The sequence below is a fragment of the Lepidothrix coronata genome, unplaced genomic scaffold (genome assembly GCF_001604755.1).
Source record: "Lepidothrix coronata isolate B3197 unplaced genomic scaffold, Lepidothrix_coronata-1.0 Scaffold84, whole genome shotgun sequence".
Classification (NCBI taxonomy): Eukaryota; Metazoa; Chordata; class Aves; order Passeriformes; family Pipridae; genus Lepidothrix; species Lepidothrix coronata.
In genome coordinates, this window is record NW_016690264.1 from 93,444 (window position 1) to 114,575 (window position 21,132).

At 48.5% G+C, this 21,132-nt stretch overlaps 1 protein-coding gene across 2 annotated transcripts; it reads right to left on the reverse strand.

Annotated features, from left to right (window-relative positions):
• Nucleotides 1–236: 236 nt before the first annotated feature.
• RAB7A (RAB7A, member RAS oncogene family) lies at nt 237–20,795 on the reverse strand. Of its 2 annotated transcripts, none has more exons than XM_017820538.1 (6): nt 20,676–20,795; nt 4,599–4,659; nt 3,405–3,531; nt 2,418–2,636; nt 1,756–1,884; nt 237–1,588 (listed from the first exon to the last, which is right to left on the reverse strand). In XM_017820538.1, the coding sequence occupies exons 2-6, from the start codon at nt 4,649–4,651 to the stop codon at nt 1,493–1,495; spliced, it is 624 nt and encodes a 207-aa protein (XP_017676027.1). In that variant the 5' UTR covers nt 4,652–4,659; nt 20,676–20,795; the 3' UTR covers nt 237–1,492. The 2 variants fall into 2 exon arrangements, with proteins under 2 accessions (XP_017676027.1, XP_017676028.1); XM_017820539.1 differs by lacking the exon at nt 20,676–20,795 and adding an exon at nt 20,019–20,094.
• Between the last annotated feature and the right edge of the window lie 337 nt (nt 20,796–21,132).

Consider the following 21,132-nt stretch of genomic DNA (forward strand, 5'->3'; position numbering starts at 1 on the left):
TGCAAGCAGCTTCCAGAGAAGCAGAGGGGTAACCCCTCCTAGTTCCCCAGCCAACCAAGCAAGCAGGGCCAGCTCACCCCACTCACAAAAACCAACCTGAAAGGTACAAACTTTATAGTAAGTAAGAAGCACAAATATCCTTCAATTAGCAGGCACTGGCTGGCTACAAATGGCAACTAGAGACAGAGGAAAGCAAGCATGTTAGTGAAGGAAAAAAAGAGAGTCAGAAACAGGAGTAAACAAGAAGGTTTGTTCTTGTTAAGTTTATTGGCATCATGTTTGTCTCTTTACATAAGAGCTCAGCCTACGTACTAGAATGTAGACCTCTGGAAAACAGGTAGAAGGGCTCCATTTAAGCAAGCTACGAACGCAAGAACAAATACCAGGAAGAAAGGAAGAGAGGAAAGGGACTAGATTGCCAAGTTTTTCCATACCAAAAATCCAGATTAGCAGTCAGTAAGAAGAAAGGGAAGATTCATAGTCCAGGTCATTCATCAAGAAACAGCTACCACACCCCAGGTAGGAGAGGAGCTCCTTCCACAGCACAAAGAGCCACAGGGACACCTCAGCTCTGGCTCCTCACGCTCGCTCCAGGATGTTAGGAGTTAAGCAGTAGGGGAGGTGAACAAATGAGGTCATTTCATAGCTGTATTTAATTTTAAATCCAATAATCCAGTGTGCATATCAATGCTGTTATGTGAATCTGAGAATTTAGATACAAGGAAGCCAGACAGATTTTTCCAGAAGATGAAGCCTTTTTGGCCTCAAAACAAGAAGGCTTACATAGTTCATCTCTACTGTACAGAATACTGCCTCTATCTGGACTCTGTGTTGCTAGCACACTGCAGGTCACAAGTGTCCTCCTCACTTTCTACACAACCTGTGTTTCAGTACTTGAACATGTAATTCAGGAATTTTACACTAATTTATACATTTTTAATTGGTTGCATATATTAACATGTACTATAAGATTTTTCCTAAAGAAGCATTACATAATACATGGATACTGTAAAAAGATCTGATTAGTTAAAAGTAACAAGCATTAACAGAGATACATACAAAACTCAACCTAGTCGGACTGAGTGCTGAGCTTGCAATGAACTATGGGTAATCAGCCTTTCCAGTTGCAGCCTTCACAGGGGAAAACACGAGACAGTTAAAAATGTATGTAACTTGTTACACAGATTACCTGTAAACAGTTTCTCTCCATTGGACACCCAGAATTAGATTCAGTTCCAAACATACATAAGAGTTTCCATTTTAAACTAAGAGAAAGGTCTGTTACCATGAAGTGTGATGTGGATGGTGTGGGAACGTGAGCTCTGAAGTGCAGGACTCAGACGCTCATGGGAGATGGGTGGATTTTGGCAGCTGGAGATGCAATTTTTTTTTTTTTAAATTTCATTTTAAACACAGAAGAGGGGCTGTGTGTTTGAAGGCCTAAGTGTGATATTCGTTTGTGAAGGACTGTGCTCAACCCCTCCCTCTCCCCTCAGCAGCTGCAGCTCTCCGCGGAAGCCTTTGCTCGGTCAGTCTTGTCTAGTTTGATGGGTTCGGGGAATTCATTGTAAAGCTCCACTTCGGTTTCCTGGTGGGAAAGAAGGAGGAGTCAGTGCCACAGCTCTGCAGGCAGCTCCGAGCATGCAAGGAGCCGTTCTTGGAAGGGAAAGGCTAAGGATGAGCCCCAGGCTGCCCACGGCAGGCGAGCTCTGCAGGCAGGACCAGCGCAGGGCCACCCACCGGCTCTCTCCCTACCTGTTTAAGTGCATTTCGTGCAATCGTCTGGAAAGCTTGTTCCACATTAATGGCCTCCTTGGCACTGGTTTCAAAGTAGGGGATGTTGTTTTTACTGTAGCACCAGGCTTGCGCCCGTTTTGTGGTGACCTGGGTGGACAGAGAGCAGCATCACCACCTTCTGCTGCACAGGAAGGGGTTTTATTTCCAGGACAAGGGCACAGACCCCTCATATCCAACCTGAGCAGCTCTGACCTCAAAGCCACAGCCCTGATACAGAACACAGGAGACCAGTGCCCACCACCAGACACACCCAGCCCCAGGGCAAGGAGCACTGTGGCTGAGGGAGATGAGACCACAGGGCACAGCCTGATCCAGCACCCACAGAGCACTGGCTTTCTCCTATAAGAGCTTCTCAGCACATCTGGGGGAGGAGAAGCAGCTCCTCTCCTTGCATCTCCCCAGGAAGCTGCTGCAATCCTTCCACCAGTGGGCAGGAGCATGCTGTGCCCAGGGGTCTGACCTCTCCAGGCAGGAGAAACCCTTCTCCAGTAGCAGACAACATCTGAGCCACAATCAGGCACCTCCCACTCCTGCTTCCCAGAGAGCCCTCCCACGTTCCCACAAGGTCTCCCACTTCAGCGATTTCTTAAGAGGAGGTTAGTTAAAGTCCCAGTACTCACTTGTCTGTTTTCTAGGTCAATCTTGTTTCCCAGCACAACAAAAGGAAAGTTCTCAGGATCCCTTGGACTGGCCTGAATGAGGAATTCGTCCCTCCAGCTGTCTAGGGTTTTGAATGTGTTGGGGGCTGTGACATCAAACACCAGCACACAGCAGTCTGCTCCCCTGTAGAAGGCAACTCCCAGAGACTGAAACCGCTCTTGGCCTGCTGTATCCCATATCTGGAGCAAAAGAGAGGGCAGATAAGCCAGCTCTACTCTGACAGTCAGTCCACAATTAGGACATTAATTCCAAAACTCCCCACCAGGCACATACTGTCCCCAGCCAGCAGCAACTTAAGGCTTGGGAATTTCTGTAGGCACTAACCATTAAGAGCCTGAAACACCTTCTAAAGATAGTTGACCCTTTTAGTGTTCAGCCTCAGCCAGGGATATATCCTTGTTCTGGGCAAGCAGGACTTGGGTATTAGGGTGAGCAGGTGACCTGCCTGCACTGCTTGGGGGCACCTGGGCTCCAACAGGGCTTTTGCTGCCTTGCAGTCTCACCATGGAGAGATGAAAGCTTCACCTAACCAGAGACATAAGCAGGCTGGCAGGTTAACACTACACCCACAGGACTTGGGGCAACACAAACAGTTGACTTGACTTAGGAGTCCTTTCCCAGCCTTTCCAGTTCTTAAACATCAGGGAAGTAAATCTTTCTAGCAAGATCTAGATTACAGTATCAAACCCTGCTTTTTAAACTGGGCCTGGCAAAGCTGATCTTAGCTGAGCCCAAACTAATCTTTGCCCTCTCTTGTTCAGCCCATGCACAAATTATTAGAGAAGCCCAGAAGCACCTATGGCCAAGGAAAGTTCAGTGCAAACGAGGTCCACACACAGTACACTGAGTCCTACACAGACTGGACTACACCAGAGCAGATGCTTCCACACAAGTGGGGTCTAGGTAGCCAGGCACCCCTTGCAGCAGGGAGCAGGGTCCCTCCTTACCTGCATTGTCACTAGCCTGTCATCCACCATCACCTCTTTTGTCAGGAAGTCTGCGCCTATCGTAGCCTTGTACTGGTTACTGAATTTCTTGTTCACATACTGGTTCATGAGTGATGTCTTTCCCACCCTGTACAGAAACACACACACACAAAAAAAAAAAGACTTGGTGGGCTGTTTCTACAACAACGTTTGAATTAACCACCCTCAACAGAACATCCCAGTGCCCAGTGCTTTCCACAGCCTCCTGGCCTTTCAACCAGGGAAAACACACCCACTGCTGCAAGAAGGGTTCACACCAATAGATGCTGGGCCACCATGCTGAGTAAGAGCATTAGCTACCAAAGGATACAAAGGATTACATCTTGAGAAACCTCGTTTCCCCGCCACTAATCTGATCCCTTGGCAAGGAGCAGGCATCACATTATGACCATGAAGGCAATTTTGGAAGACTGTGCCTCTGAGAAACCCATCAGAAACAGTATCTTCAGCTCTGCAGAAGGAGGTGGAGGAACAATCTCAGATCTCACACACACATCTGCTAGACACCCAGAGGTGGAGATCCTCCCCAGAGAGCCATCTTAGAGGCTCACATGCCCTCTCTGTGGCTGAGAAACACTCCCTGAACAACAGCTTGCTGGGCACAGTGGTATAAATAAGCCTTATGTCATAGGAATCAAGTTACAGCCTGCACAGCAAGTAACCTGTGACAGCAGAGCAGGCTCCTTGCTGACAGCACAGAGCAAAGCCTCTCACTCCAAGGGGCAGACTCCAGCCAGACCAGGGAAGCAAAGCAGATGGCTCAGTATAGGCTGTGTCTCTGACAGAGGCAGAATTTTAAGAAGCCACCTAAGATTGCTTACTAGTGATATTTTTTTTTCAGTTAAGTGAAATACTCATTCCAACAGCACATGTTCCTGCAGAAAGGCTATTAAGCTCTGCTACTGGAGTGGTTGGTCCATCACATTTCCCCCATTTAATATTGTGCCAGGACTTCAAGATATTAAACTGCAGGGACACATTCAGGACAGAGGACAGTAAAGAGTTCTTAAACCTGTAAGGTAACACAGCTATCTGAGGCTGTAAAATCTCTCCTCCCTGCACTGCTGGTTTCTTACAGTGCATCCAGGCTGCCACTAGTCAAGAGCACTGCTCTAGCCAGATACAGATTAGCAGCTTAAAGGCTCCTCCACTTACCCAGAGTCTCCAAGGATGATGACTTTCAGTAACACTTTCTTCCTAGAAGTCATCTTTCACACTAGAAAGGAAGAACAATTCCATCAGAAACCATTAGCATGATATTCCTCAAGGAAGAAAGCAGCGAGTTTGAAGTCTGAGAAACCTGACTCCCAGCAAGGAGCCAGCGACAGGCAGGGCCCAGCACTCCTGAAACCAGACTCCAATTCAAGGCTACACTAACCAGGTGTCTGCCCAGTTCACAGGTAGGGCCATGTCAGACCAGTAGGGGCAATTTAATACCAAGAGGTACATGAGCCAAGCACTTGTCCTTTACAGTACCAAGATCTTCCTGGATCCTATTTCCAGGCCATTTGGTGGATAAACTAGCCCAGGTCATCTCCCTTGCCTTGCAGGAGGCAGTGCAATAAATCATACCAGCTCCTTACACAGGCTAATTCTTACACAGGCCAGGAAGTGAGATGTAAGCAGACATGTCTAATGCCACACTCAAGCTTTTTTACGTTGTTGAGTAGTTTCCCAGCAAAAAATAAGAAAAAAGTATGACAGCTCTGTCTAGCAGCTGTGCTTTGTGAAAGTACTGAATCCCAATGACATGCTGTGGTTAAGCAGTTGCAACAGCCACACATGCCAGTTGAACAGGTGAATTACAAAGCAAACTGCCACCAGACTCCGTGGCTTTGCTGTGGGCACACAAAGCTGACTGCTGCCACCCCACCTTCCATGGAAGGACAAGGTTACAGTGACAAGCCTCAACATTCTGCCTACCGCTCAGTGAGATGAGTTGTTTGTTCAGTTGTACCCTGCCATGATTCCAGTCCACTTTACAGGCAGGTGGCTCCAAACAGGTCACTAATGGTCTGTCCAATTAGCAAGAGAACTGAGCTCCAGAGTTCCACACTTACTTGCTCCCAGGTCTCCTTCAGGGCACTGAAGCAGCTACAAGTACATCAGCTGCAGCAGGCCTGAATACACTTCTGAGTATGCTTTAGCACAGTGAGAGCAAGTTCCAGGTCTTGCCATTAGTGGCTGAGCACACCTTTCCTACTCCACACCTCTAGGAAGAGGGTGGGACAAACCACTCTTAGGTGCTCAGGCTTGATCAGATCACAGACCCTGGTTTGGTGGTGACTTGGTCCACAACACAAGGACTCCTTGGCTTTCCCAGAGGAGCCAGAAGATGCTGATAGATGTGCTATTTGACTTCAAAGACCCTTGACAACAGGCTTCAGGTGTTGAGCCCTTATGCGGGGACTTGGTTACCCTAAAATTTCCATCCTGCTACACCACATTCACTGCACCACACAACTCCTCCACATAACTCTTCGGGAGCTATTCCTGACTTTCACAGCTAAGGAAGCCTTCACTTCTACAACAAGGAATTTGTGTCTTCTAAGCAGCTGGGTCCTATGTGCTTCCTGGGATACACAACAGCCTAATCTGCTGAGGAACTGCACCCACTTCGGCCCACTATTACAGGAGGTAACATGCTCCAAGCTGTAAAAGCCTCTTACTAGATGCAGTCCAGTTGAAAAAGATCTTAATAATCTCAAGCTTTGAGGGTTAAAAGACATGAACTGTTTTAGCTTCTGCTATCCATGAAAGTTGCAGAAGGAGCACTCCTGCAGCCACTGTAGTAGCGGTGCACTTACAACTACACCTTGTTGGACTGCACTCACCTCACAGTCACAGAATCATTTAGGTTGGAAAAGACCTCTAAGAGCATTAACCCCAACCATTAACCCAGCACTGTCAAGCCACCACTAACCCATGTCCCTCAGTGCCACATCTACAGAGCTTTTAAGCACCCCCAGGAACAGTAATTCCACCACTGCCCTGGACAGCCTGTTTCAGTGCTTGACAGTGCTTTTGGTGAAGAAATTTTCCCTCATGTCCAATCTAAATCTCCCCTGCAGCAACATGAGGCCATTTCCTCTTGTCCCGTCACTTGTTAACTGGAAGAAGAGATCGACTCCCACCCGGCTACAATCTCTTTTCAAGGAGTTGTAGAGCCATAAGGTCCCCCCTGAGCCTCCTTTTCTCTAGACTAAACAACCTCAATTCCCTCAGGTGCTCCTTGTCAAATCTGTGCTCCAGCCCCTTCCCCAGCTCTGTTGCCCTCCTCTGGACAGCCCCCAGCACCTCAATGCATGATTTGCAGTGAGTGGCCCAAAACTGATCCCAAGATTCAAGATGTCCAAGACATACAGCAGGCTTTTCCTCACCCTTTGTCACTGTTGCTCTCCACATCTAGTAAAGTATGGGGATTCCCCTTAGCTGTCCTTTTGTTGCTAATGTACAGAAACACTTTTTATTGTCTTGTACAGTAGTAGCCAGATTAAGTTCTAGTTGGGTTTTTGCACTTTTGGCTTTCTCCCTGCATAACCTCATGACATCCTTGTAGCACTCATGCATCTGGTAATATATCTAGATGGGAAACACTGCTCAGGACATAACAGCCGGGGCTGTTGAGGGAGTAGGAGTGACAGGTCACCCACAGGGCTCATGCTACCCTTAGATGGGTGTTAACAGATACCAGAGAGTCTGTACAGGATAGTTTCTCCAAGTGTAAACACCTCTCTTTTCCAAGGGACTGCATTGCTCACTGATCCAACTGGCAGCCCAGCAATACAAGCCAAGACAGAATCAGCTGAAAGTTGTCAACAACACCAACATTTAGTCCTCCTTCTGCTCTTGCCAAGATCCACTCTCTGTGTCTTGTCTCCCCTACAGCCAGGGGGAGAACAGACCACAGAAGCTCCTTCAAGCAGCCTGCGCCTCCTGCGTCTGCAAAGCACATAACACAAGTGACATTTGCGCCAGCCAAGCCAGAGACTTCTGCAGCACAATCAGCCCAGGTGGAGCAAGGAGTGAGCAGAGCTTTGAAGCAGCCTAAAGACAGCTGTGTACACTGAACTGTCACGAAAAACATCTGTATAGGTTCAGGTCCAGTGCGAGTCACCTGATTTCCTCAGGACAGAGGAAAACAACTCATCCTGAAGTGCCTGTGCCAGAACCCAGCATGCTCCTGGGCACTGCTTCTAATTTTCCTCGGAGTGTTTTCAGTATCACTTGCCACTGGCTGCTGCAGCTCACTGCCTCCTGGTAGTCAAAGCAGCTTTGGACCAGCTAGCATTAGTTCTCTTGCTTAGGGAGAGATTTGCAGAGCCCTAAATTGCAACACTAAATCTCACTGGATGCTTATCACCCAAGTTCAACACAGCCTGAAGTCCCACTAAGAAGGGAGGGAAAACTGCTCTGTCAAGACTCATTACCTTGGAAGCAACTCAGCTGAGCAGCCACCTGCAGACATAGGAAGTCGGTCTGAGTCAGAGCTGACTCTGCCTCCCTGTCATAGCTGATGGGCTGCCCAGCAGTGAAGGGCTGTCACTGCCTCACCAGCACCGGTCAGGTGAGACACAGCTTCCATCCAGGTGATGCAACGGATGTGAGCCAGAGCACAGAAGGAGCTGCCTCAGCTTGGTATTTGGTTTGGGCCATATGACGGTGAGGAATTCCAGCCCCATCAGGGGCCAGCAGTGAACATTGCCCAGTTTTACACCCCTGTTCTACTAGGCTTGACTGATGCTGCCTTGAAACTCAGCCAGTTGATGGGCCAAGCCCTCTTATTAATCTTCTCATTGAAGGTATAAAAAGACCTAATACAAGAAGAGAACACATCTCCAGGTCCTGGAGAAAGTACCAGTGTTTGAGCTCCTGGAGCCTTCCTATAGAAGGAAACCCCTCTAAGCAGTATTGAGTGCTCTTTACAGCAGCATCTCTGCTAGTTCCCTCATCCTCACCATGCTCTGTGTAGCTGAGCAGGTCTCCAACAGCAGATTCAAAGCAGCTGTTTGTCTGTTTGTGCTGAACAGACGTCTGACTGGTCCTAGTGAGGTCCTCAGTTTAGATGGATTGAAGACATCCTCCTTACCTTAACAAGGGTTTCTTACGAAGCAACCTAAAAGGTCAAACCACTCCAAGGACAGGATATGTCTCCTCCAATGTTTGCTTACAGACACAAGTGTTTTTAACAAACTGAGGTACTCTAAGTGTAAGACACCAGTGCTCTCTGAAAGTCCTGTAATTGAAGTCTTACTACAGTCTTAACATGATGCAAAAGACTTAGATGACTTCAGCTCATACTAAGTCAACAGCAAACACATCTTTGTGGCAGAGAACGTTTCCACACATTACAGTTTAAGTAAGCTCAGAAATACCTCAGTCAATCCTGGTTACAGTTGCTGTGTCAATAGAATAAGGTGCAACCAACAAACCTTGAGCCAGGTTCAGTACTCAGATTTGCTCACATGAAGTCAGAGGCAATTTATGATATTCTCTTGTTAACACAGGCTGTTTCTCACATTACATGGCATTAGTCACTACTGCCTGTGTCCCAGAAATGGAGCCCACATACATGCTCTAAGCTACACAGATCTCATTTCTGATGAACCTTGCTAGTACAAAATCAGCTATGGAAGACCAAGAAGAAGCAGGTTTGAATACCTGAAGGAGCAGTTAGTTCAGATGAGGAGTTTCTCCAGTCATACCTGCAAGAAACACTAAATTACTGAGGTAATTTACTGAGGTAAGCTGAGATGTTGGCTGTGCAGGGTTTCCCCCATGCTCCTACAAAGAAGGAGCTTGGCTTGAGTTGAGCTGGGATCCCACTGACTCAGCACTAAGACTATTTTGCACTATATAATGCAGCTTGTCTGTCTTTATGGTATTTGATATAATTATTCTGGAGCAGCACCCTGTCAGAGGCACACACGCCCTTCAGAGGGCAGTGTGTGAGCTCACACGGGACTCTCATCCAGTCCCAGGAGCATTTCTGAACAAACACTTCCTTTTTCAGAGGTACCATGAAGAAAAACCTGTTTGTTAAGATTGATCCAAGACATCAGTTGTGTTTTACACTGTGTGAAGTCTCCTGCAACGAGATCACCTGCATGACTGCTCAGACCACAGCCTGCCAGCAGCACACCCAGCTAGCTCTGCTCAGGAGCCACCAGACACTTCACATCAGCCAGGAGACCAGTCAGCATCATTCCTCCTCCTGGCCTAACTGGTGTCAAAGGAATGACACAGCTGTCTCCAGTACAGGAGAGGAGTCCTTCCACTTGACTTTTGATGCCGATCCTCTAAGCAAACAAGCCATTAATAATATGCTGACCCTCATGAAATTAAGCTGGTACAGCACACTCTCTTCTGCAGTTCTGTTATAACCTTTGTAAGGCTCACCTGCAGGAGCAGCAAGGGAGAACCTATAACACCTGACCTGCAAGTGTCACTGTCTTACCTGATCCGAAAGGAAGAGCCAAAAAAACTGTCCTATGAAGCTTCATAGTGCTACAGCATCACAGATACAAGAGCAATAAAACCTATGCCAAGTCTAATTAGGTTTCCCTTGTTTCTTCAGAGTACATTGCAACTGTCCTTTTACTTGCTATATTAAGACAGCTGCTTTAACTCAAAGCAGAAATGGATGGTTAAGGATTCCTTGGAGATTTTTACACGTGTCAAGTCACAATGCAGGCATTTTAATATTAATCAGGCTGGTACAAGCAAAGAACAGTAGGAGCTTGCATTGACCAGACCTTAGATTAGCTACCCTTTAACAGAAGTAGGCCTTGCAGGAGGAACACTGTAGGTTGCTCATGCACAGTTTTAGAAATCATCCAGCCCTGGGGGGAATCTTACCTCCATGGAGCTTCCTAAGCAGCAGCATACACTTATCAGTTCAAGTCACAATCCTAACAAGAGATTGGAAGAACTGGGATGTTTGACCAGGAATTCTCTGGTCCTACATCTATCAGGTTGCCATCTGCACCTTCCACTAGAAGCCAGCTGAATGCTGAAGCGAGGCTGTTGGACTGCACCTCTTGCCTTGTGTCCTCTGCCAGGAATATTCAACACTGTGCCAAGAAGGCACAAAGCAGTGGGCAAGCAAGGATTGAGCAGAGCTAAACAGTGAGGCACCTACTGCTGCTCCCCTGACCCAGTAGACAGCACAAGAGTAAGCAGGTGTTCCACAAAAAGGCCTATTTGAAGCTGCTGAAGCACTGCAGGCCAGTTCTGGGTGCTGTGGCTGATAAGCAGAGCATTCACTTCTCCACTGTATCACAGGACCTTCAGCTAAAACACCCACCATGGACAAGGTGATCTGGATGGATCAGGTCTCCATTAGGGCACACATGACGGTGGGCTCACCACAGTGACCAGACTGAGCAGAAGACAGGCAAACCTGAATACTGGAAGAACCTTCTGCCCTGAAAAGCAGAAAAAGTGCCCTAAAATGCAGCTAAGTGCACTTTTGACACAGAAACAGCACCTCTACTCACTGTTCTCTTGCATGGGGGAGGCTGCAGAGCAGTATGTCTCTGTACTACACCAGAGAACTATTTTTAATCCCTCCCTCCCCCCCCCCGCAAGGGTTCTGCATTTCTTCAAGGAAACCGAAGCTGGAAAAATTATTCAGGACCAGCTCAGTCAGACTGAACCAGTTCCCTCTCAGAAGCAGCAAGTTCCCTAGCATGTTTGGGACCTCAAGGGGTTATTTCTGCTTAGATCTTCAGCCACTGAAATAAGATGGTCACTGAATGCTTATCCTGTTCTTAGATGATCAAGCACACCAACAGCCTGGCACACAACACTTGCCCTATGGTCACACTGTACCCTGCCATGGTTTAGTTAAGGCTTTGAGTAGACACAGGAATTTGCTCCAATTCAGCTACTCTGAAAATGCAAGGCCTCATCCTGAGGAAAGGCAGATAGTCTGTGATTGCCATTAGTTGACCAGGATCACAGTTCCTGGTTATAGTGTCCAAGTGGTCCAGACATCCTTTGAACTGAAGCCTCAGTCTGGAACTGGAGCAGGAGCCCAAGGTGGGGCTGAACAGCTTTACCAATTACAGTTTAACAACATCATCTTGTTTCCTACTAGCTGGTCACAAAGACATTGTGTCTACTACAAGTAACACAAGTACACAAAGCTACAAGTAACAGCATGAGCAGTTCAACACAAATACTTGAGACCATTAGATTATGAACCTTCAACATCTGACTTGCACTCTCCCGAGAGTGACACAACAGCCCAGGAGCAGGGCAGAAGTCCTGTCTTTTCAGCTGGGCAGAAGCTCAGCATTAGCCAGAGGTCAATCAGCAGGGCCTATTATCTCATATCAACATGGCTTAAGAGGTGTCAAGCTGCCTTCAAGGAAGAAACTAGAAATAAGGCTGCCTTTGGACTATTTTTTTTGACTGCTACAGAGCCTGCATATTTTCCTTACCACACTCAAGTGCTCTATAAGTGGAGCACATGCCCAGCATCCTCACACCAAGGACTACTACGGAAGCACAGAATTTATAACAGCAGGTTGAATCTTGCATTGACAGGGGCAGCAAAAGCAGGACAGTACTCTCTTCCACTTCCATGACAGGTCTACAAGTAGCTCAGCTTCCCCAGCTCACTGGAAGAATCCATTGAGGAAAGCCTCACACTTAGTGGGGACACATGCTGGCTAAAAAGGAAATTAAGAACATCTTATCATTCAGGTTGACAACTTGCAAGAACTGCTCTCTGTAAATGGGTTGTTTTTTAGGGCAATGGGCTCCTACAGTCCATACACTCAGGTGCTTCAGAGGTGCCCCCAGGCCTTGCTGATGTACCACAGAGCAGCAGTCAGCTCCAGTGAAGCCCACACCAAAAGCAGCCGGCAAGATATTCCTGTGACAGCTTCACCAAAGGGTACACTCTAGCTGCTGCTGTATCAGTAGCATCTCAAAACTTCCACCTCCTTCCTCCCCACACATTTATGATGCTGTTCTAACCAACATATTCCGTCCTGCTGGTACCCAGCCAAGAGCTCAAGCACAGCTCATCGTTCCCTGCTCAGGAGGAGCAGCTCAGCTGCCTGCTCCTTACTGCAGCTCCACCAAGAGCAGGCTTCTGTCCAGTTGGTACCTTTCCCAGCCAGCCCTGTGAGGCAGAAATTACCTCTGTTCAGGGAGCTGGGAGCATCAGCTACAAATTAATTTTTGATACCTTGTGTAAAACATTATATTGCAAGCTGTCAGGTGCAGGTATGCTGTCCAGTATATCCCACTCCCATCTGAGAGTCCTAAGCCAAAAGCTTCACTTGCTTGAAGAACAGCCTAGAGCTTTAGATGCCTGCTAACACACTAGCTCAGATCAAAATAGAATCTTAAAACATGTTTCACTGTCCCAGAGGAATTGGCTTTTTAGACTACAGCTGTCTGCAGTAAGTTTCCAACTCATTTTGAGGGTGGAGTTACAGCCTCCAGTGCTGGAGAAGCTGCTCTAGAACCAAACAAAGCTCAGGAACCAGCAGCAGCAGCAGTCACCAGCTGTAGCTCAGCCACACGGCTTCAAGTTCTGCTCATTGTCTGCTTCAAAATGAGCACCAAACTGGCGTGACACAGTGCTAAAAGCCAACTGACGTGGTCTGTGAGGCAGCTCCCAGGTGGAGATGACACGAGGCCTACTCACTCTGCTGCTGTTCATGGATAACATGCTTTTAAACCAGCTCAGTGTTAAAGAGAGAGAATGATGGGGCAACATGCATCTTGGGGAAATACGCAGGAAATCCAGCTGGGAAGCAGAAACTTTGGAACAGTTTTGAGCAGAATAGCCTCTTGGTGCAACCAAGGAAGCTCCAGAGCCAGTGCTGGGTAAGACACTCCTTTCAGTGGCAGTAAGGTTTTAGCTTGCCCCAAACATACCCTCAACACCCAGCTGAAGGCTCTATCATACATCCCTGATGTGGACAAGGACTTGGAGCTCACTGGAAGAGGACATGCCAATGGCCAGCTTGCCAAGGAGTCCAGGTGACACAGGGAAGGCAGAAGCAATGCCACCAGTAGGAGCCATGTCTGCACTGGAATCACAGGACTTGCACATGAGAAGGGGTCTGCTCTGCCTGAGGTCTCAGCTCAGCTATGGCTCCCTCAGGGCTGAGATTTGGAGAGCACTGCATTCCTCAGAGGCACTGATGCGTATGATCAGTCAGGCTCAAAGCCCAAGTTCTCGAAGCCAAGCTCTTCAGTCCAAGCCTCACTGATTCACAACCCTGTTACACCTCCTGGCATTTCTCCAGATCAGAGTTGTTTTATGCCTGCACAATATTTAAATGTTAGCTGTGGAACTAAACAAGTTTCTTGCTGCCATAATGAATTGTGACTCTACCCTAGAAAAGTCCAAACTATGTAGGACTAGCCCCAGTCCCTGGTGCCAAAAGCTGATCTCTACTGGTTTAGGTATCACAACAGCCATGTTCTCTTGAGGAGGTATCACGTTGATCTGGCTATGTGGTTTGAAAGTAGGAGCAAAACAAGTATGAAGATGCATTTCCTTACAGAACCATGGCAGATGTTTCTCTGTGTTCAATCAAACCACCAGTGCACTTAGGAGCACTGGGAAGGTCTGGAGGTAATTTCTTGCTGTCTACAGGAACACTACTTCACCCAGACTCTGCTTAGCCTAAAATCACAGGAGCACATGTAGGATCTCCCAGGTGATAAATGCCCTGAGTCAAAGGGAGGGAGGGAAGGGAATGCAGAAAATGTCCCCAGGGATGTAGCCAGCTATGCTGAGCAGTCACTCTAGGTGGAACACTTTGCTCCTCAGGAACCTGAAGATGATCACCATCTCCACAGGTGTAGCAGGTATTGGGAGACTGCAGCTGCGGCAGGACAGGAGTGCAGGAAGTTCCTCTTGGAGTCAATGCCACACAGTAAGAAGATCAGGACTCCCAGAGAGAAAGCCAGACCTGCTGAAGCAGCAGCCTTCAGCTTACAGGAAGACAGCTCTGTGAGAAAGCCACATCCACAAGCTTCACTGAAAGATGGATGTTTCCAGTCACGAAGTTTTAGTCCACCAGTTCCTCCAGCACCTAAAGGACCCTTACTCCACAGGATATCTTCCTCCCAGGAATGGGCAGACGTACAGAGCCCAGACTGATAGCAAGCATCTCAAGATCTTCAGCTACCCTTCTCCTGGAGGCTCAAAGTCATGTCATTCAAGGATCAATATTGCTGTGCCCCTATCTTCCCAGAGGAAGCAGTTCCCCTGTAAATCCTGCAGGCTTTCAGGTAGTTCCCAGCAGATTTTCCCCAAGGATGAAGCTGTTACAAGAACAGGCATGCTTGCTTTAACACCCCTCCCCCTTTATCAGAGCAAGCTCAACTTCCCCTATTCTGCCCTGGGGGAGACAATCTCAGGATGTGGGAGGAGAGTAGAGCACATTGCTGGCTGCTGGGAGACACTAGGCAACAAGCCATGTGTCTTGACTAAGGGCCTTGCCTACGCAAAGCACTGCACTACACCAGCACAGCTTCCATGTTGCTTTGCCTCTACCAGATCAGCCTCCTTGGTGGACAGCTTTCCCATCAGCAGGACAAATCTTAAACTGGAGCAGAGCTACAGTGCTCATACAGCCCAGTTTATACAGTCCTGTCTGTCAGCCTTTTGGCACAGAGCCACCCAACAGTTTCAGTAACCCCGACACGAATACCAAGGGCCCAGCACGGTTCTCACCTCCCCACTGACAATTCCCCCATTGCTTTCTGTAAACCAAGCACAGTGCCGGGGCAGCTGGCTTTTAATCTTCATTTCCAGAAGATAAGACTATCGAATTCACAATATTGCAAGTCAGCCACGCCACTCAGAAACAGTTGAGTTGTTAGATCTTTACCGTATCTGACAGTATTTTTCAAGTGCTCAGATTAATTTCTAGTTTTGACTACAGCCTCCTAAGTTTTCACACATTCTTGTCATGCTTTCGGTTTCAGAAACATAAATAGGAGGTGTTAGATAACTTTTGCAGTGGTAAGCAAAGCACAGGTCTTGGACCTTGGCAGTGGTAAACAATCCCTGGTTATCCACTCCTGGCTGTTAGCTGCCACAGTTCCTAGAGGCCTGGAAGGAAACAAGTGACTGGAAGGAGACTTTGACCAAGTCAAACAACGGCCCTCGGGAGGCCTGCCAGACCCTGTAACTTACACCTGACATTCAGATCCAAGAGTGAATATTGTCTCTCTTGCAGCATGAGAAGCTTAATAGAAAGGACAAATACTGATGGGAGATCCTACTGCCAGACAAGCAGATGTAGGGAAGTACAAGATCAACACTAATGGCAAAAACCTTACTCCTCCTTCCAGAAGGTCCTGTTCTCAGTAATGAATCTTCTAGAGAGGAAGCTTCCTCTAGGGACAGGTTGTAATCTAAGAACTACACCTTGATCTGCAAGCAGAACTCTTGATCCTACACACACTCAATACCTCTTACTATGCTAATACAGTCTGCAGAGCAGGATGGACAAGTATTTCAGTACCAGTCCCAGGATGAGAGTCTTAACAGGTAGTTTGCCATGACAGCTGAGTCAGTGCCTAACAAGGAATTCCTACTATGGATACTCAGTTTCACACTCATGCTTCATACCCTCATACCTCCTGCACAGATCCTGCATGAATGCTTTATCACTTCAGCTATTCTCTTGATGAAGCCCCACAAAGGGCCAATAAAAACCTCACTTGCATGGCAAGATTAAGACAGCTCTGATGGCAAATGGCATCTTCTTGTTAGACGGAGGGAGAGGTCAGGCCTAGGCATGTCTCAGAACCATCTCACTGCTCATGCCTGAGACACTGGCACCACTGTGTCAGTTTGGACTCCAGATATCATTATCCATGTCTGGGAGCTGAGTGACTCAGCCCACTTGAGGGAGACAAGCACTAAGCAGGTTACTTTCAAGAGGATTCTGCTTCCAGCTGGAAAGAGATCAAGGCCTCAGCACAGATTTGTTAGATAAACTGGTAGCCCCAGAAACCAAGGTCCAGGTACTCCAGGCAGGTTGGCTCCACAGGCAGCTCCAGCTGCTGGCCTTCACTTCTGTCCACCAAACTTCACTGGTCCAGCCTGTCTGTCAATTGACCAAAGTTACAGTATGAAGTGGCATAGAACAGACTCCAAAAAATACAAGGGTTTTTTAATTGACATTAAAAGGATCTACTCGATTTCATTTAGCAATTCCTGCTCCTGCAAGTACAGTTACACACAATTAGTCACCTTAAGTTGGCATTTTAAATGGCTGTGGAGAGGCATGAGCAAATCACTCACTACATCAGCACCTTTAAATTATACAAATAGGAATCTGTGCCACAAGCTTACGCTTCAATCCCATCTCAAAGGCAGTGCACCCCTCCTGAAGTTTCACTGCCCTGTGAAGACAGCCATGGCCTCAATAACAGGTTTCCCAGCAGAAGTCAAGGCTGTTCGAGATCAGCTGCAAATCAACACACTCCAGTGGCCTTGATGAGCTTGCTTCCCTCACCAGGGTCACTGACCATGAGATAGCAACAGCAGTGTTGACAAAGCTTCCCCCATGGACGGAGCGCTGGTTGCTGGCACCGGAGAGGAGGAGCAGCCTCGCAGGAACAGCGCTCACAGCAACAATGACATCACCACGGCAGATCTCCACCGAGCAGAAAATGCAGCAGCACGCTGGGCTCGGGAGCTGCATCCCCAGGAACAGAGAGCAAAAGCAACAAGCACGCTGGAAGGCAGAGACCAGCCATGTGACAGAGGGGTATCCCTTCACCACCTGCTATTTCTGAGCAGCACATGTGCAGTCACTGACCTTGGGCATTCATTCGCAAGTTTTATTCAAGGTGCATTTAAAGAGAAATAGGATCTTCAACACAGCCAGTAACTGCAGAACAGAACATGGTATATTAACTATTGTCATTCGATTAATTATCCACACCTAATTCAGTTCTGAGATGCACAGCTCCCGTTTGGACTGTTGCTGCAGAGTGTGACCCTTTTATCCTCACAATCTCCTCTCACAACTACTTCTGAAGGCAGACTGTTATACAGCAACTACAAAGGATCGTTTTAGGAAGCTGCAGGGGGAAGCCAACTCAACTCTAACTCATCAGGCAATTAAACTGCAATTATCAAGACAATGCTGTGCAAGTATGAAGCACTTTAGTATCTGAAGGACGCAAGATTGCTGTCAGACAAGCAGCACCCAGGCAGCTTGTGCCCAGCCAAGTTCAGCATCTAGGCGAAGTCTTATCTGGACTACCTTCTGTTGAGGCAACAAGCTTTAAACTACACTACAGCTCTGCAAGAAATTCGTAGGTCCATCAGGCCCTAGTAACAAGGGCTTAAGAGTAGGTCAGGTCACAGCTGAGAAGTCCAGAAGACATAATGGAACATTGCAGCGCACAAGGTGAGGGTTCTGTAGTTGTTTATCAAACGCCCAATTTACTTCAGTTACTGAAGAAATTGCTGTATTATAACAACAGGGACAGGAACCAGTAAGTACCTGTGAGCCCATATCAGCCACCAGTTTTAGAGAATGCAAACATCCAAGCATCCTATTTCATAGCTCTTATTCTCAAGCTAGGGTTTACCAGGCAGTCTCACGATGCAGCATTTAAAAAACACACCCTAATCAAGTATAGGCAATTTTGTTTACAGCCAAATGTTAAGTTCTGCATAAACTAGTCTCATTTTCACATAGAAGTCAGACCAAAATCTCATACATGTTAGAGACAGAGTTATTTATAGTTTTGCACAGATGGATTGATTGTAACTGTCATGTTTCCTCAAGGACAAGCTTTGCCAGAGATTTGCTCCAACAGGTAATTCACACGACCTTCCAACACAAGAGTCTTACAACAGGAGCTTTAAGAAGGTGCTGCAGAAATTGAATCTGAGAACCCTCCTGCCCTCAAGCACTCATTTTGGGTAGTAAACCAAACAAAGCAGTATATTCCCAAGTCACTTGAGAGCAGAGCTTGTACATTTTCCACTTTCAGTTAAGGATTCAGTGTCGTAACATGTCCGTGCTACTCAAAGAGTTTGATTCCCTGGCTTTAGCAGGAGGGTCAGGATGGCTGTAGTGCAGTGTCTGCTACACAGTTATTAAAATTCTTAGCTTGGCACCTTCAAGGTACAACTCCTGGGGTGCCACGTTCTCCATCTCTTCTCCCTGGTGACCAGTGACAGAACCCGAGGGAAGAGCATGAAGCTGTATCAGGGGGGCTTAGGTTGGATACTGGGAAAAGGTTCTTCACCCAGAGGGTGACTGGGCACTGGAACACGCTCCTCAGGAAAATGGTCACAGCACCAAGGCTACCAGAGCTCAAGAAGTGTTTGGACAACACTCTCAGGCACGTGGTGGGATTGCTAGGGTTGTCCTGTACAGGACTAAGAACTGGACTTGATGATCCTTGTGAGACTCTTCTAACTCAGGACATTCTGTGATTCTGTGCTGAACTATCATTAGGGTATTTGAGGACAGGGACCACTGCATGATATCACAGGGAAGAAGAAAGTTAAACATAGCTACTGCTGTGCATCTTATCAGTTATACTTCTCACTGCAGCCTGGGAGAGCAAGAAACCGCTACTGGATTTTAAAAGTTTTCCTTATTGAGGGGTCAGATTAACCCCATCTCACAGCTTTTCTACACCAGAAGTAAAGTATTAACAGCAACACAAAGGAAAAAAAAATAAGGCAGTGATTGAAAGTAACAGTATTAGAGCTGCTCTAATTCTGAGGACTCCAGCCAGGCATGGTGGGTCCACTCATTAGTGCATGGAGGGCCAGTCATGTGTTCAGTCAGCTGTTGGGAGTCACAAGGGGGAGGGGGAGAGACAAGTATACTTGTTCTTCCTGAGCAAGAGAGCCCTGATTATTTAACAGGGAATATTCAAATGACTCCACCCACTTTAACCTCAAATTCAGCTCCTGAGAGAGCAGAGTATGTTGACTCCAGCAGCCTGGCTCTACTGGAAGCACAGCCAGGATACAGCTCCCATCACACAATACTGGTACCACCACAGCCTTCAAGTCATAGCCAGCCAAATACCATGGCATAGCTGGTTATGTACCACTCCCCTAAAAAGAGAACTCTCCACTTCCCCAAGCCACAGTTCCCACACGGATATACAAAGTGTTAGGCACAGGCCAAAGCTAGCCAGCCAGTGGCAAGTGCTGAAAGCTTTAAGGCTTCCATATTGGCAAGTGTCAAACAAAGAACAGCTTGCTTACAGTTGGGAGGACTTTGTTCCGTCATGTGTTCTCAGTTTACATACAAAAACCTCATACACGCGTATCACAACAGCTCTGTCTATCAGCAAATATTTTTAGTTTTCAGGGAGAATTCCAGCTTCGACTCAAAAGGTTTGGAGACACTAGGCAAGACGTACTCATTTGGATGCTGAGGTTACCTCTCTTCGGATTAAGACAGCCCTTTCACTACTAAAATAATCCCTTTATTTACAGGGAGGGTAGTGCAGTTGTCCTCAGCACAACCATTAGGCATTTCCATAATTATTTGTCTATATATACCTGGAGACTAATAACGCAACTACCACTTAATTTACCTTCTTATACACTCACAGCCAAAAGCACTTCCAACATCCACTCCAATACTTCTCCGGACTGACTCAGGTTTACACGCACCAACAGCCACTTTCGCAATAACTGCCAGTCCCCTCGGCCGCCTGCTCGGTCACATTAATCGCTCCCAGGACCACCGGCTCATCCTAAAAGCGACACCCACCGACCCCCAGAGCAGCGTTTCACCGCCCCGGCCCAGCGCCCCCCCAAAGCCTCCCCAGGCTCCGCGAGGAGATACGGCAGCACCGCACGGCTCAGACAATGCGCTCCCTCCCCGGGAGGCACCGCTCGGGCCGCCGCGAGCCCATCAGGCAGAGGAGGCTCCACAAAGCGCTGGTGAAACGCGCATCCCGGGAGAGGCCCGCGGGGAGGGGCCGCTTCCCGGGGAGACCCCCCTGCATTGTCCCGGGGGCGCGCCAGGCCCAGCCCCGGGGAGTTCGGTGGTGGGGGGAGGCAAACGGGCCGGGCCGTGGTGCGGAGCCCGCCGGGAGCACCGAGACAGCGCCGAGACCGCGCCACCGCCCCGCCGGGGCCGGGCCGCCAGCGGCGCCCCCCGCCCGGGGCGGAGCCGCCCCTGCCCCCCCGTCGCCGGCGTAGCCGTGCAGGGCCCCCCCCGTGCCGCCCGGTCCCCGCGGGCTCACCTGGTGCTGCCGCCGCGGCCCGGCCCGATCGCTGCCCCCCGCCCGCCTCGTCCGCTTTAATGGGCCCCGCCGCCCCCCGCGCCCGCTTCCGCCTCCCCGCCGGCTTCCGATCACGGGGCCGCGCCGTCACCGCCGCCCGCCACACGTGACCGCGCGGCCCGCCCGCCATCTCGCGCCCTGTGCGGGGCGCGGGCCCCGCCGGAGCCCGTCGCTGTGCTTACTGCGAAATAAATGTTTATAGTGCTGTCCAGAGGGGGTGGGCGGGAAGGGACCTGCCTCCTCCGCGGCCTCCGATCGCACGAGGGCAGCGAACACCACGCCCCGGGCGGAGGGGAGCAGGAAGGGGCTGGGGAAACCTTCACGTTTTCCGAAATAAAAGATGGGGACACAAGGGCGCGAATCTGTCCTTTGGTCTTCTCTGGAAGGTGTTGAAGAAATAGCAGGCAACTGCCTGCCT